This window comes from Talpa occidentalis, unplaced genomic scaffold (genome assembly GCF_014898055.3).
Source record: "Talpa occidentalis isolate TD23 unplaced genomic scaffold, MPIMG_talOcc4v2.1 talOcc4.2, whole genome shotgun sequence".
In the NCBI taxonomy this organism is placed as follows: Eukaryota; Metazoa; Chordata; class Mammalia; order Eulipotyphla; family Talpidae; genus Talpa; species Talpa occidentalis.
In genome coordinates, this window is record NW_023602073.1 from 349003 (window position 1) to 362315 (window position 13313).

At 68.7% G+C, this 13313-nt stretch overlaps 2 protein-coding genes across 5 annotated transcripts in view; one reads left to right on the forward strand and one right to left on the reverse strand.

Moving 5' to 3' along the window:
* Positions 1-305: 305 nt before the first annotated feature.
* LYRM4 (LYR motif containing 4) lies at positions 306-12581 on the reverse strand. Of its 2 annotated transcripts, none has more exons than XM_037518813.2 (3): positions 12466-12581; positions 5749-5869; positions 306-398 (listed from the first exon to the last, which is right to left on the reverse strand). In XM_037518813.2, the coding sequence occupies exons 1-3, from the start codon at positions 12549-12551 to the stop codon at positions 330-332; spliced, it is 276 nt and encodes a 91-aa protein (XP_037374710.1). In that variant the 5' UTR covers positions 12552-12581; the 3' UTR covers positions 306-329. The 2 variants fall into 2 exon arrangements, with proteins under 2 accessions (XP_037374710.1, XP_037374711.1); XM_037518814.2 differs by lacking the exon at positions 306-398 and adding an exon at positions 2669-3356.
* A 504-nt stretch (positions 12582-13085) lies between these two features.
* The window catches only part of FARS2 (phenylalanyl-tRNA synthetase 2, mitochondrial), a 43478-nt gene continuing 43250 nt past the window's right edge, over positions 13086-13313 (forward strand). For 2 of the 3 annotated variants that reach the window (XM_037518817.1, XM_037518818.1), the window contains exon 1: positions 13086-13129. The gene's annotated coding sequence lies outside the window, so the exon portion shown is untranslated. The remainder of the gene's footprint in view (positions 13130-13313) is intronic. The other variant, XM_054698224.1, reaches the window with a different exon arrangement.

Below are 13313 nucleotides of genomic sequence, written 5' to 3' on the forward strand. Positions count from 1 at the left end.
CCCCACAGCGGCTGCTCTGCCCGGGCGCCCCCGCGGGCCCCTGCAGGACGCGCCCTGCCTGCAGGCGGGCGGCGGGGCTGGCACGCACCCCGCGAGTCTGTGCAGCGTCTGTCCCGGGGCCGCCTCAGGCCCCGGCGCCCGCGCAGGGCTCGCCCCTGCACCCCCGCTGGCGAGCTGGGCGCGCGGCGAGTGGACACGAGGCCCGTGTGGGGAGGGCTCGGGCGCAGCCGTTTATTTCGGGGGCCAGGACGTCCGCGGGGCGGGGCGCTGCGGGGTCGCCCGGCGGCTCGGGGCGCGGGGCCGTCCGTCCGTCCGTCCGTCCGTCCGGGCTAGGCTCGGGGCTCCCGCGGCTGCTCGATGACCAGCTTCCCGGCCGCGTACAGCCGGCCGACGTGCACCTGCGGGGAGACGCGGTCAGGCGGGCAGCCGGGACCCCCCATCCCCGCCCCGGGCGGGCGGCGCGTCCCCAGGCGGCTGTGCGGGCGCGGGGCGCACAAGGGCCGGCCTTCGGGGCCTCGCCCAGGGCCGGGGGAGCGTCCGGGGCCCTCTTCAGGCCCCGCCCAACCCCGGCCGCCTCCGCCTGGAGACCGCGGGGCAGTGGCCGCGCCGCGAGCCGTCCCGGGGCGCCCGCCTTTCCGGGCGGAGACGCTGGGGCCAGCCCCGGGCCCCGGATTCACCGGCGGCGAATCCCCGCCCCCCCCCCCCCGCACCGGTGGGGCCCGGGGGCCCGTCGGGGGGGTCAGCAGCGGCCGGGGCCCCGCCCGCCCCATAAGCGCGTCTCCGAACCACCTGCCGGGAGCCCCGCACTGGCGGGCGCCGGCAGGTCCCGGCCCGCGAGCCAGAGGGGTCCCGGCAGGGCTCCCCGCTCTGCTGCCGCCCCCAGCCCGGCCAGGGCGAGGACCGGCCTCCCGGCCAGGCCAGGCCGGGGTCCCTGCCCCGGAGACGCGGCCTCCTTGCGCGCGGACCCCGGGACCGGCCGCCCCGCCGGCTCTGCCCGGGTTTCCAGCGTCGGGCGCGGGGCGGGGCGGGGCGCGGAGCCCCCAGGCTGCCCGGTCAGGCCCGCCGCGTCCTGGCCCCGACGGGGCGGGGCAGCCAGGGCGCCTCGGGGGCGCCTCGGGGGGCTCAGCGCAGCCCGCGGGCGGGCGCAGGGGGCGCGGGGCGGGCGGGGGCGCGCGCCAGCTCCCGCCGAGGCCCCCCGCCCTGCCTCGCCCTGCTCGCCCGCTGCGTGGGGCCCCCCCAGCCCTGGCCGCACCCCAGCCCTGGCGCGCGCGAGCGGATCTTTAGTAGAGAAGAGACGGCGCGGGGCGAGCCGCGGCGGCGGGAGAGACCCCGGGAGCCCGGGGCGCGGCAGGGGTCCAGGAGACCCCGGGGCCCCCACCTGCCGCGTGACCCCACCCCGAGGGGCTCGGCAGGACCCGGGCTCCGGGAGCCCTGCCCTCCCCGGACCCCGTCCTTGAGCCAGGGCAGGAGGGCGGGGGCCGGGCGCACCCCGCAGGGGGCGAGGCTCGGAGGGACCCCAGGGGTGCCTGGCCCCGGCTCCGCCGCCCCGACCCGCCGGGCAGCCGCTCCCGGCCGCTGCTCCCCCGCAGCACGGGAGGGCGCCCCGAGAGGCCTGCTCGGCCGCGGCCACCCCGTCCGCCGCCCCGTCGGAGGCCGCGGCTGCGGGCGGTCAGTCGCGGGAGCCCAGCCGGGCAAGGCGCGGGCAAGTCAACCAGGCGCAGAAGCTGCCCCCGGGGAGGGCGGGCAGCCCTGGAGGGACCGGCACGCCCGGCGAGGCCCATGTGTGATGAGGGACCTTGCAGCAGGAGTTCGAGCCCCGCCAGGGAGCGACCCGCATGGCCAGACCTCTCCTGCTCCTGCCGCCCCGCTCCCCCCAGCAGTGAACCCCGGTCCTTCTGCCCCCCCCCCCCGTGAATCCTCTCACCCTCCCGCGCTTCTGGCTGTGCCCAGTGCTTGTGTAAATACATAAATAAATAAATAAATCTGAAAAAATAAGTTAAAAAAGATACAAATGAAGTGGAAATGAACTGGGATAAGGAGCGTTGAACAGGCCCACGGGGTCTCCCCCAGGCCTGCTCCGTTAACCTCCTAAAGCTCGTCTAGTTAGTCGTGAGCTTCCTCCAGCCGCCAGCAGGATCCCAGCCAACCCCACAGCCTCACCCAGCCCAGCCACCCCGCCCACCAGCCGACTCCAGCCAACCCCCTCCTAAGCCGACCCCCCAAGGCCTCCACCCAAACCCACCCAACTCCGCCGGCCTAAGCCCACCCAAGCCAACCCACGCGGCCTGACTCAGTCCAGGCCAATCCTCAGTCAACCCAACATAAAACTCGGCCCAGCCCAGCCCCTCTCCAAGCCAGCTCCACCCAACTGAACACAACCCAGCCCTCTCCGCCCAGCCCAGCCCGCCCAGCACACCCGCCCGGCAGCCCAGGCCGGAGGTCTGTCACTTTGCTGGCATTAGGTCCTGCGGTGATTTCTCAGGGCTCTGTCGTGGGCTGCTCGTCTCTAGTGTTCATTTTACCCCCTTTTGCCTTTTTAAGTGCTGCTCCCTGTAGATCGGAAATGGCATTTAGCACCTGCTCAGCAAACGGTACGCATCATAAGAACAGCTGTCCTGTGCATGCGGATGTCCTGTGCATGCGGATGTCCTGTGCATGCGGATGTCCTGTGCATGCGGATGTCCTGTGCATGCGGATGTCCTGTGCATGCGGATGTCCTGTGCATGCGGTCATGCTCTGGATGGTGAGCACAACTCACCTTCTGCCCGCTGTCGGGAAGTCGCTGGGTGCACACGCGCGCGCACACACGCACACACGCACACACACAGCTGACTCAGACAGTGCTCAACGCCGCGTCACTGGAGGAAGCGCTGGCTTGCCTGGGTATGAGTCCCTGGGCTCTGGTCCAGAGCACCAAGGTTCTGGAGGAAGCCCCGCACTGGGTTTCTAGCAACGGATGAGGCATACACTTTGGGTTTGCTTGTTTACGACAGTTGGCTCTTCTTAAACCACAGCTATGAAGAGAAAACAGGTAAGCGCATCCCGCACCGTGTCTTCGGGAAGAAACGAGAAAAACGCAGACGTCTGTGTCAGCAAGCACGACGAGCGCAGATGAACGAACGGGCGGGGGCGTGTCCAAGGGAGCCCGAGCGGGCAGGAAAGGCTGCAATTAAGCACAACGTTCCCACGGAGGCTTAACTGCCAGTGATCTCAGGCCTTGAGGATCACTGCTCGGGCTCATGTGGTTATGTCAGAGGAGTAGAGGGTGTCCTGGCATCTAGGGCGTCGCCTGTCTTGGTGTGAGGACAGGACCCAGGGCAATGGGCGTGGACTCTGAGGCTGAAACCTCACGGAGACTGAAAAGAAAAGGCAGAGGGCTGAGGGGGAGGGACGGCGGCCGAGGCGTTCAGGGGTAGCTGACGGTGTGCCGGCCTCGTGGCTCCTGCGGGGTGTGCCGCGCGTGCAGGTGAACCGACGGGTACCTGGAGCAGCCCGTATGGGACTGTGCTTCCTGCCTAAGGAGACCCCCGCGCCAGGGACAGGTGTCTGGGAGGCGGCGTGGCGCTGCGCTCATGTAAGAGTCTGTGCTGGATCTTTGCAAACGTGCTGAAAAATTCAGGGGCCAATGGCTCGGGAACAGCAGGGCAGCGGGAGGAGCACGAAGGCGGATGGGCAGGAGGGCGCGCGGGAGGGTGGGCCCGGTGCTCCCCGCGGCACGCCCGCGGTGTCAGTCCACGGGGCCTGTCCAGGCGCGACACGCACCTCGCTCGGAGTTAGGCACACGGTGGCCGAGGTGACACGGGCTGGGCCGCGAGGCGGCCTCTGGACTGCCGACGAGTCTGTCTCCTGACTGCACAGAGCGTGCCTGTCCTGGGGCCTGGGGCACGCCACGGCAGGAGCACCAGGCGCTCGGCTGCTCTCGCGCACTTTCCTGAAACCCGTGTCCCGCGTGACCGACCCATGGGGGCATCTGCTGACCCCGTCTGATGAGCTGTGCAGACGGGTAACAGCCCATTTCATGGCTGCTCGCCCTCCTGGCCTCCTTTCATTCAACACAAACTTGCCAGAGGCGAGGGGACGGCCCTCTGCCCCGAGCCGCCCCGCTGCCCGGCCAGCACACGCGGCAGACCCGGGCCCGGCTCATCCGCGGGCTCTGCGCGCCTGGGCCTGGCCGCGTCTCGGCACTCAGGACCAGCCTGAGAGGCGCGGGCAGCAGCAGGAGCTCCGTGACAGATGCCACCCTTTGAAGGAGTCAATGTGTTCAGAGTCGCTGTCCTCCCCTGTTAAGTTCACCACAGCCCAGACGAACACATGGAGGCGCCACTGGCCCATGCGGCCACGCAGAAAAGGAGGACGGGAAGGACCTGCAATCACGTCGTGTCATGTCTGAAGCCTCTTCGCCACACATTTAGCGTTGACTGAGGGCCTACCATGTGCCAGACACCGCCAGTGTTTCTGAGCACAGGGCTGGGGTTGGAATACACAGGCAGAACAGAAAGTCAGTCACGAGGCAACAGCAGGCCTCACGGGAGCCAGCTCTCAAGTGACGGGCAGCTGCTCCAAGAGCTGCTCCAAAGGCGCTGCACGGATTCAGCTGTGCACCCATCGAGATCCCACTGGCGTTCCTCACAGAAAAAGAATAAACACCCCAAGATCTGCTGGAATCACAGAAGACCACGAATGGCCAAGCCACGCTCGAGAAAGAACAACGAAACTGGAGGCACCACGCGCCCCCCACGCCAAACTGTGCTGCTCGGCTATACCCTCAACGTCAGCTACACCCGCAAAGCCGCCTCCCCCGAGCTGCCGGGCGCACATGGCGGCGGCGGCAGCAGCTGTGGAGACTGGACGGGCTGAGCTGAAGACGGCCAGGGTTTCTGGGGGCCGGGCCGGAGGGACCAGGGCGCCCCCGTCACCAGCAGCCGGAGGGCAAGGTCTTGCCACGACGCCCGTGACCCGCCGCACCCAGCGGCGTCAGCTCCGCCCTGCGGGCCTCCCCGTGCGCCTGTCCTCAGAGGCCCAGCGCGGCCCGGCCGTGGCTCCAAGACTGGCAGGAGCGCCAGGACCCGAAGGGCGCGCCAGGACCTGGCAACGGACGCGGCTTCATTCTGACAAAACAGAAGCTGCAGCTCGACGCGGCTTCCCTCTGGACCGGCCGAGGTGAAGCACGGCGCAGGGCCGGGGCTGGTGTCTGCAGCCCTCCTTCTCCCGCCCCTTCCCCCGTCCGCCCACCGTCTCCCGGGAAGGCCTGGGAGCCGCGAGGATCTGTGTCACGCTGGCGTCTCCTGACGAGACACCGGATGGAGACGGTGCCCACCGGCCGTGGCCACACGCTCGGGAAGCAGCAGGCCAGGAAGACGGGCTCAGAGGCGAGGTGGGGGGGCGGCCTGGGGAGGGCAGGCTCAGTCCAGGGCACTGGGTGCACCAAGGGTGTGGATACCACCAGCGTGGGGTCCCGGGTGGGGCTGGTGCCCCGGGGCCTCACACCCCGGCGTGGCCGCACTGCCTGGATGTCCCCGAAGTGGCCGCGTGCCCAAGGAAGGCGCCGCGCTCTCAGCCGGGCCTGTGGGGCACGAGGAGGCACAGAGGCCACGCGCCCTCCCGCGTCCACAACGCCCCCCACGGGCGGCTTCCCCGCTGCAGCCCTGGTGGACACGCGGCCAGCGGAGGGCTCGGTCCCAGCCAGCGGGCGTGAGTGAGGGTGCCGGGAAGCAGGGCGCGCCGGGGAGGCTGCGCACCGGCGCTTACCTGCCGGCGGATCATCCCCAGGTCCCGCCGGGCCTTGGCCACTAGGGCCTGGATTTCTGCGGGGTCCTTCACGTCCTTGTTCCCTCTGAAGGCGTCTCTGATCCTCCGGATGGCGTAGGTTCTGGACAGGGTCAGGGACGAGAGGAGGCGTCAGCGTGGCCAGAGCCAGGGGCGTACAGGACGGAGAAGCTTCCGCTTTGGGGCCGACTGCTCCCACCCCTCGGGCAACCCCCCGGGGCACCCCACACAGGCCCGGCCTGCTCGTCCACGCCCCGCCAACCGCGCGCCAGGCTGGCCCCAAGGATCCCGCGTTGGACAGCGAGAGCAGCTCGGGGCACCAGCGCGGCGCAGCACACCCAGGGAGGACGCCGCCTTCCTGGAGTCGCCCGCGGTCACTGGGCCTGACGCGATCGACCTCGTGCCGAGAAACCATTTGCCAGACGGTGAGGAAGACGCGCCCGGCCGAGGGACGCAGCGCAGGGGCAGCGAGGGGGGGGGGCGGCCGCTGGAGAGCAGGTTGGGGCGGGGGTGCGGCCCTGATGCTGTGGGGGGCGGAAGAGCACCCTGAGACGATGGGAGCAGAGTTTACAGAATGTGTCAAACAAGTTAAATATGAGAACACAAAACCAAGTCCCAGGGGCATCAGCCAAGACAGCGAGTGCGCTGTCCTCGGTGCTTCTGCGCCGCCCTCCGAGGACAAGGTCACGAGGGGCGGGGGAGTGGGGAGAGGGTTGGGGTACACGTTCCAGAAGCTGGGGACCGGCGGCGAGGCGGGTGCAGCCAGCCGGGCCCCGCGTGGCAGCAACTCCAAGACGAGGCTGAGGCCCAGACGGGGCAGGGCGGGAGGTCTGAGCAGATGCGGCTGCCGCAGGGAGGCAGGACAGCGCGAGGGGGGCCAAGCAAAGCTCCGGGTTGGCTCCGTGCCTCCCGCCCCATGTCCGGGCCTGCTGACGTCGTTCTCACGCCTCCTGCTACCCCCAGGCAGCCCCTTCGGTGGGGTTCACACTGTGACCCCAGCGTCTGCTAACAGTCAAGGACGCTTGCAGAAACCAGGAGCTGCTAACACAACATAGAGAAATGGCGTGCAAGCGAGAAGAGCGAGCAGGCTCCCCGGCCCTAGAGCAGCAACTCCACGGAACGGCTGACGCCGGCCAAGGAAGGAGCCAGTTTTTGAGAGAGGCCCGGCCCTTAGCAGCCGGCCAGCCTCCCGGGAGAAGCGCCGGCGCTGGGGCGGATGCGGGCCTGGAGCAGCCTCCTGATGCAGCGCTCTGGAGCCGCTGCGGCCAGCCTCCCTGAAGAGGCTGTGCAGGGTGCCCTGCGCCCTGGGGCGCCCAAGCCCTGTTCGCCCAAGTCAAGCCTGCAGCTATCACCTCGCTCCACCCGCACAGCCCCGGCGTTTCGTCGCACACGAGATCTTTCAAGACGCAAACCAATCTACGGAGGCGGAGGCGGAGGCGGCCGGTCGGCGCCAGCTCCCGCCGCGGGCACACAGGCGAGGCAGCCCGCACGCGGCCAGGGGCCAGCAGCACTGGCGGGGACCAGAGCAGGGAGGGCTACGCCCTTGACCGCTAGCCGCAACCCGCGCCACGGGGGAGCTGAATGCCCTCCTGCCCGCGGCAGGCCCCGGCCCACCGCCCTGCCGGGCTCTGGGGAGGCCACGCTGACCACAGTGACCTGCAGGGGGGCCAAGGTGACCCGCTGAGAGATGCACGGGCCTGGGGACCTCAGGAGCGGTCCAGGCCCCCAGCACAGCTGGGCTGCGGGGGGCCATGGCCCGCCCCATCCACCTGTGGCCACACGCACGTGCCCTCTGCCAGGACGCTGACACTCGCCAAGGGAGGCCCGCACGCTCTGGGTGCCACAGACGGGCGCTGCAGCCGTGCTCCCTCAGGCTCTCCCTGAGGGGCAGAGCCCGGCAATGATGGGGCAGAGCGCGCCAGCCCTGAATACGCCACTTGGGATTTGGGTATCTCAAGGCGAGGGCAACTGAGAACAAGCAGGGGCAGAAACCCTCCCCCCAAAGGGAGCAGCAGGAGGCACAGGTCCTGAGCCCCCTCCAGCCGTCCAGGGGAGCAGCGAGGACCCAGCAGGAGCAGGTGCACAGCCCTGCGGCGCAGACTCCGCCACAAAACCGGGCCAGTGAATGAATCAGCAGCGACGCTGACATGGAACCACTTTCAAACGCCTTCCCTGATGGCCGGAGCGGGAAAGGACGCCTTATTCTCCCCACCCGAATTCAGGCTGCGGACGGTCTTGAAGGCCGGCTCCTCCCCGTGAGCCGGACCATCTGCGCCGGTGCCTCAGCGGCTCTCCCCGAAACACGCCAGGAGCGGCGGGAAAGCTGCCCCGGGGACGCTCCCGGCCTGTTAGCGGCAGGGCCGCCGGCCTTCCGCAGCCTGGGAACCGGCTTTGCCTGGGCACAGAGGAGGCGCCTGCAGTGGCGGGGGAGGGTGGGGAGGCTGGCAGCAGCAGGTCCAGCTGCGCCGCGTGACCCCACGGGACCCCACGCAGCCTCGGGGCTGGGCTGGCAGGAAGTGGGGGGCGCAGCGGCCCAATGCTGCCCACTCGGGGCCCAGCCTGCGTGGAAGCGGGCCCGCGGGGGGCGCTCTGTCCAGGCTCCTGCGGGGACACGCACGGGGCAAGACTTGCGGAGTGAGCCCCCGGGACTCGCTGGGGTTTGAGGGGGCCTGCCCGCCCCCCGGCCTGCGTGCCTGGCGCCTGGCCGCCTCACTGAAATGGGTGGAGAAAGATCATGAAAAGCCTGAAAAAGCCACCGAAGACTCCAGGACTCCCCTTTACCCGTCCGCCTGGACCATAGAAACTGCCCCGTGACCTGCAGGCGCTACCATCACCCAACGCGCCAGCAACCCCCCCAACACCTGTAATACCAACCAGTCACCCCGACTCTCTGTCCACTTCCACCTCCCACCCCGGTCAGCGTCGCGGGTGAGCGGAGGCGGCCGGAGCCCAGGGCCCACAGCGGCCCCACCTGGGCGCCTCACAGCCTCGGCCCGGCCCCAGGCGCACACCTGGCAGGCGGGAACCCGGGGGACTCGCCCGCGGTGGGGAGAGGCGGCCAGCTGGGACCGTCTGCTCGCGTCAGCTCACAGGGAGGCAGAGTTACCCCAGGACCTGCTTTTCACGAGCAGCCGTGACTACACAAGGGGCACAGGGAGGGAGCCCCGGCTCTTTAGGTCCACGGCTTCAAGAGACCAGGTGGAACATGACCCGGCTCCCTGGGACGACACGTCACACGTGGGTAACAAGCTTGGCGCAAAAGCTCACCCTCACACTTGAACACCGCGTTCTGGGTGTGCATACTAGCAGAGGCCCATGTGCACACGCACTGCCCGTGCCCGCCTGCCCAAGGCCGCAGTGATTTCTGCCTCCCCCGTCCCTGCACAGCGCCTGCTCCCTGAACCCCTCCACGTATAGATTTCCTCGCTTGGCTCAGGAGTCATTTCCCCAATGCAGTTTTAGAAAAGGGAGGGTCCATCGAGGTGGGCGCATCCAACAGGCTACTTCTACAAGCAAGAAATTGAAATAGGGGCCTCCCTGGTGGTGCAGGGGTCAAGTCTCAGGCTGTCACTGCTGCAGCCTGAGCTTGATCCCGGCCAGGGAGCTACCCACAGGGCACAGCAGACCCCTCCTGTCTCCCCGCTGCTCCCCTCAGCAGTGGATTTCAGTGGATCCACCTGTTCTGCTCCCCACTCTGTCTCTGGTGAGTCCTCTCACCCCCTGCACCTCTGGCCTGCACCCCAGGTCTTTTACAAATAATTTTTTTTTTTTTTTAAAGAGTGGCCTCCCTGGTGGCACAAGGGGTTAAGCGTCAGCACTATGAAGCAATCTGCAGCCACTGCAGCACGAGTTCGATCCCCGGCCAGGGAGCTACCCACAGGGCGCAGCAGACCTCTCCTGACTCCCCGCTGCTCCCCTCAGCAGTGTGTTTCAATAGATCCACCTGTTCTGCTCCCCGCTCTCTCTGGTGAGTCCTCTCACCCCCACACCTCTGGCCTGTACCCAGTTCTTGTGAGCATAAATAAATCTTTAAAAAAAAAATTGAAGTGCTGAGAAGGCGTGACCCAGCCCAGGCTGGGTGTCCTGGGAGCTCGCACATCCACGCTCTCCCCGCCCTCTCTTCAGTGTGGGACCTGCACCCTGACTCCCAGTTGGTGTTTCTTCTCCGTTTATTTCACTGGCCAAAAATTTCTCCCAGACTGCAATGAAAGTGATTGTTTCCCCTTGTTCCCTTGCACACTTCATGGGTCCCTTTGTCAGAGTCAGCTCAGTCCGCGGGGCTCAGTTTATGGTTAATATCATTCATTCATTCATTTATTTGTACAAGCACTGGGGTACAGGCCAGAGTGGGGGAGGGTGAGAGGATTCACCAGAGACAGAGCAGGGAGCAGAACAGGCAGAAGGACTGAAAGCACTGCTGAGGGGAGCAGTGGGTGAGACAGGAGGGGTCTGCTGCATCATGTGGGTAGCTCCCTGGCCAGCTGGGAATCGAACCGGCATTGCAGAGGCAGCAGGCAGCTTCACAGCACTGCACTCAATCCGCTGCGCCACGGGGGAGGCCCTGTGGCACAGCAGGTTGTATCTTTTGTTGTTAAAACCCCACCAGTATTCCTGTGCTGGGCTCTGCGCCCGGGACCCCAGCCCTGACACCGGCCAGTCACCCCAAGTGAACTGGCGTAGAGAGCTGAGCTGTTGCGACTTTCCTTGGGGAACATGGCTGAGACTCAGAGAGATCAGGTAGTTAATAGGAGACGCCAAATCAAAAAGGCAGAGAGTTGTGGTGTTACAGGGCAACCCTGATATAAAACGGTGTTTTAAAACGTGCACGTAAAAGGGCCTCACGCTGCAGGCACACACAAAAGGTTAACAGGATTATTTGCAAGGTAAGCGGGATGAGGAAATGTACAACTCAGGGAGAAAAGAGGGAGATAAAGTCTCAACTGCGTCCTACGGGGTCCCCCGACCTGGAATCCCAAATGACCCGCAGAGACCAAGCCCGCCTGGCCAAGAGCAGAGCCAAGTGCGAGACCCACTAACAGGGCTGGTTTTATTTGCAGACTGAGAAGATGGCCGCCTAACTCCGCCCTCAGGTCCGCACCCTCCCCTGGGGGACCCTGGGATTTGTAGTCCCCAGGGTCTGGCTGGAGTGGGGTGGCTGCCCGAAGCCCGCCGGTTTGCTCAGGACATCCTCTCCCCCAACAATGGCCCTGCAGGGCCGAGGGCTCAGGAGTGGGCGGAGGTGACGCTCTGGGGGATTGAGGCGCAGGAGGTGACGGACAGGGGCCTGGGCCTTTCCCTCTCCCTCCTCACAGACCCGCTCTCCTGTGGCAGGGCAGCAATTCGCACCACCGCTGGGCGAGCTGGGGCGCGAGGGAGTGGGGGTGGCAGGGGGCAGGGGGAGGGGGGTGCAGAGTGGGCCTCCAGCCTGTGGACAAACGCTGCTGGCTGGTCACCATGGGCCATGCAGCTCCACCCGGGGAAGGAGTGGACAGGCGGGGGGAAGGAGAGGTCACCCGGGGAAGGAGTGGATAAGTGGTGGGGAAGCAGTGGACAGGTGGTGGGGAAAGAGTGGACAGGCGGTGGGAAAGCAGTGGACAGGCGGTGGGGAAGGAGTGGACACCTGGGGAAGGAGTGGATAGGTGGGGAAGGAGTGCACAGGTGGTGGGGAAGCTGTGGAAAGGCGGTGGGGGAGGAGTGGACACCCGGGCAAGGAGTGGACAGGTGGTGGGGAAGCAGTGGACAGGCGGTGGGGAAAGAGTGGACAGGCGGTGGGAAAGCAGTGGACAGGCGGTGGGGAAGGAGTGGACACCCGGGGAAGGAGTGGACAGGCAGCAGGGAAGGAGTGGACACCCAGAGAAGGAGTGCACACCCGGGGAAGGAGTGCACACCCGGGGAAGGAGTGCACACTGGGGAAGGAGTGGACACCCAGGGAAGGAGTGGACAGGCGGTGGGGAAGGAGTGGACAGGCAGCGGGGAAGGAGTGGACACCCGGGGGAGGCGTGGACACCCGGGGAAGGAGTGGACACCCGGGGAAGGCGTGGACACCCGGGGAAGGAGTGCACACCGGGGAAGGAGTGGACACCCAGGGAGGGAGTGGACAGGCGGTGGGGAAGGAGTGGACAGGCAGCGGGGAAGGAGTGGACACCCGGGGAAGGAGTGGACACCCGGGGAAGGAGTGCACACCGGGGAAGGAATGGACACCCGGGGAAGGCGTGGACACCCGGGGAAGGAGTGCACACCGGGGAAGGCGTGGACACCCGGGGAAGGAGTGGACACCTGGGGAAGGCGTGGACACCCGGGGAAGGCGTGGACACCCGGGGAAGGCGTGGACACCCGGGGAAGGAGTGGACACCGGGGAAGGAATGGACACCGGGGAAGGAATGGACACCCGGGAAGGAGTGCACACCGGGGAAGGCGTGCACACCCGGGGAAGGCGTGGACACCCGGCGAAGGAGTGGACACCCGGGGAAGGCGTGCACCCGGGGAAGGAGTGCACACCGGGGAAGGAGTGGACACCCAGAGAGGGAGTGGACAGGCGGTGGGGAAGGCGTGGACAGGCAGCGGGGAAGGAGTGCACACCCGGGGAAGGCGTGGACAGGCGGTGAGCGGGGCCAGCCCGGTCCCGGCGGGCACCCCGAGTGGGCGCGGGGACGCGTGCCCCCGCTTCCGCGCAGGGTGGCGCCCGGCCCCGCCGCTCACCGGTAGCTGTAGGCGCTGAAGCGCTGGCTCTCCCGCAGCATGGCCCGGTACAGGCCGAGCACCTGCGCGCGGCTGGAGGCTGCCATCTTGGGAGGGAGGCGGGCGGGCCGCGGAGGGCGCGGGCGGGGCGCGGGCGGGCGGCTCGGGCGGGCGGGCCGGGCCGGGCCGGGGCGGGCGGGCGGGCCGGCTCCGACCCCAAGCGCCTGGGGCTGAGCGCGCGGCGCGCGCGGTGTCCGGGCCCGACTCTGGCGCGCGCGCCGTCGCAGCGCCGCGAGGCCCCGGGCGGCCGCGTTGCCCGGGTGACCGCCGCCCCGCCCCGCCCCGCGGCTGCCCTCGGCGCTGCCTGAGCGGGCGCGCGCTTTCCGGCGGGCTTCCCCTCGGCTTCCGCGCGGGCCCCGCTCGGCCCCGGGCCCCGAGTGCGAGGAGCCGGCCGCGCGCACGGGCGGGCTGCGGGGGGCCCGAGCGGTCGGCCCGGGGTTCCCCGGCGCTCCGGCTCCGCGCAGGGCGGCCGGCCGCGGGGCCTCCCGCCAAGGACCCCCCCCGCAAGATGGCCGCGCCCAGCGCGCGCGGAGGCTCGCCCTGAGGCGGCCGGCCGGAGTCCCGCCCGGCGCGATCGCGGCGCCGCGGGCTGCGAGACGCCCGAGCGGACCCCTCGGCGGCGGCGGTGAGCGCGGGGCGCGGCGCGTGGGCGGAGGCGCGGGCCCCCGGGCTCCGGGTGCGCGCGGGGGACGCGCCGGGCTCGGCGGGGCGGGGCGACGCGAACTCCGGGGTCCCCGGGACGCGGGCGCGCCCCGAGCCGGCGGGCGCAGCGGGGCCGGCCCCCCTGACCTCTGCGGGTCCCCCGCCCC

Bases quoted from the DNA above. Each gene is read 5' to 3' on its own strand.
- LYRM4 (XM_037518813.2), bottom strand. From the start codon at position 12,551: ATGGCAGCCTCCAGCCGCGCGCAGGTGCTCGGCCTGTACCGGGCCATG. The intron at 5,870-12,465 runs GTGAGCGGCGGG...GACCCTGTCCAG, and splicing joins TTCAGCGCCTACAGCTACCG to AACCTACGCCATCCGGAGGA. The intron at 399-5,748 runs GTAAGCGCCGGT...GTCTCCCCGCAG, and splicing joins TGGGGATGATCCGCCGGCAG to GTGCACGTCGGCCGGCTGTA.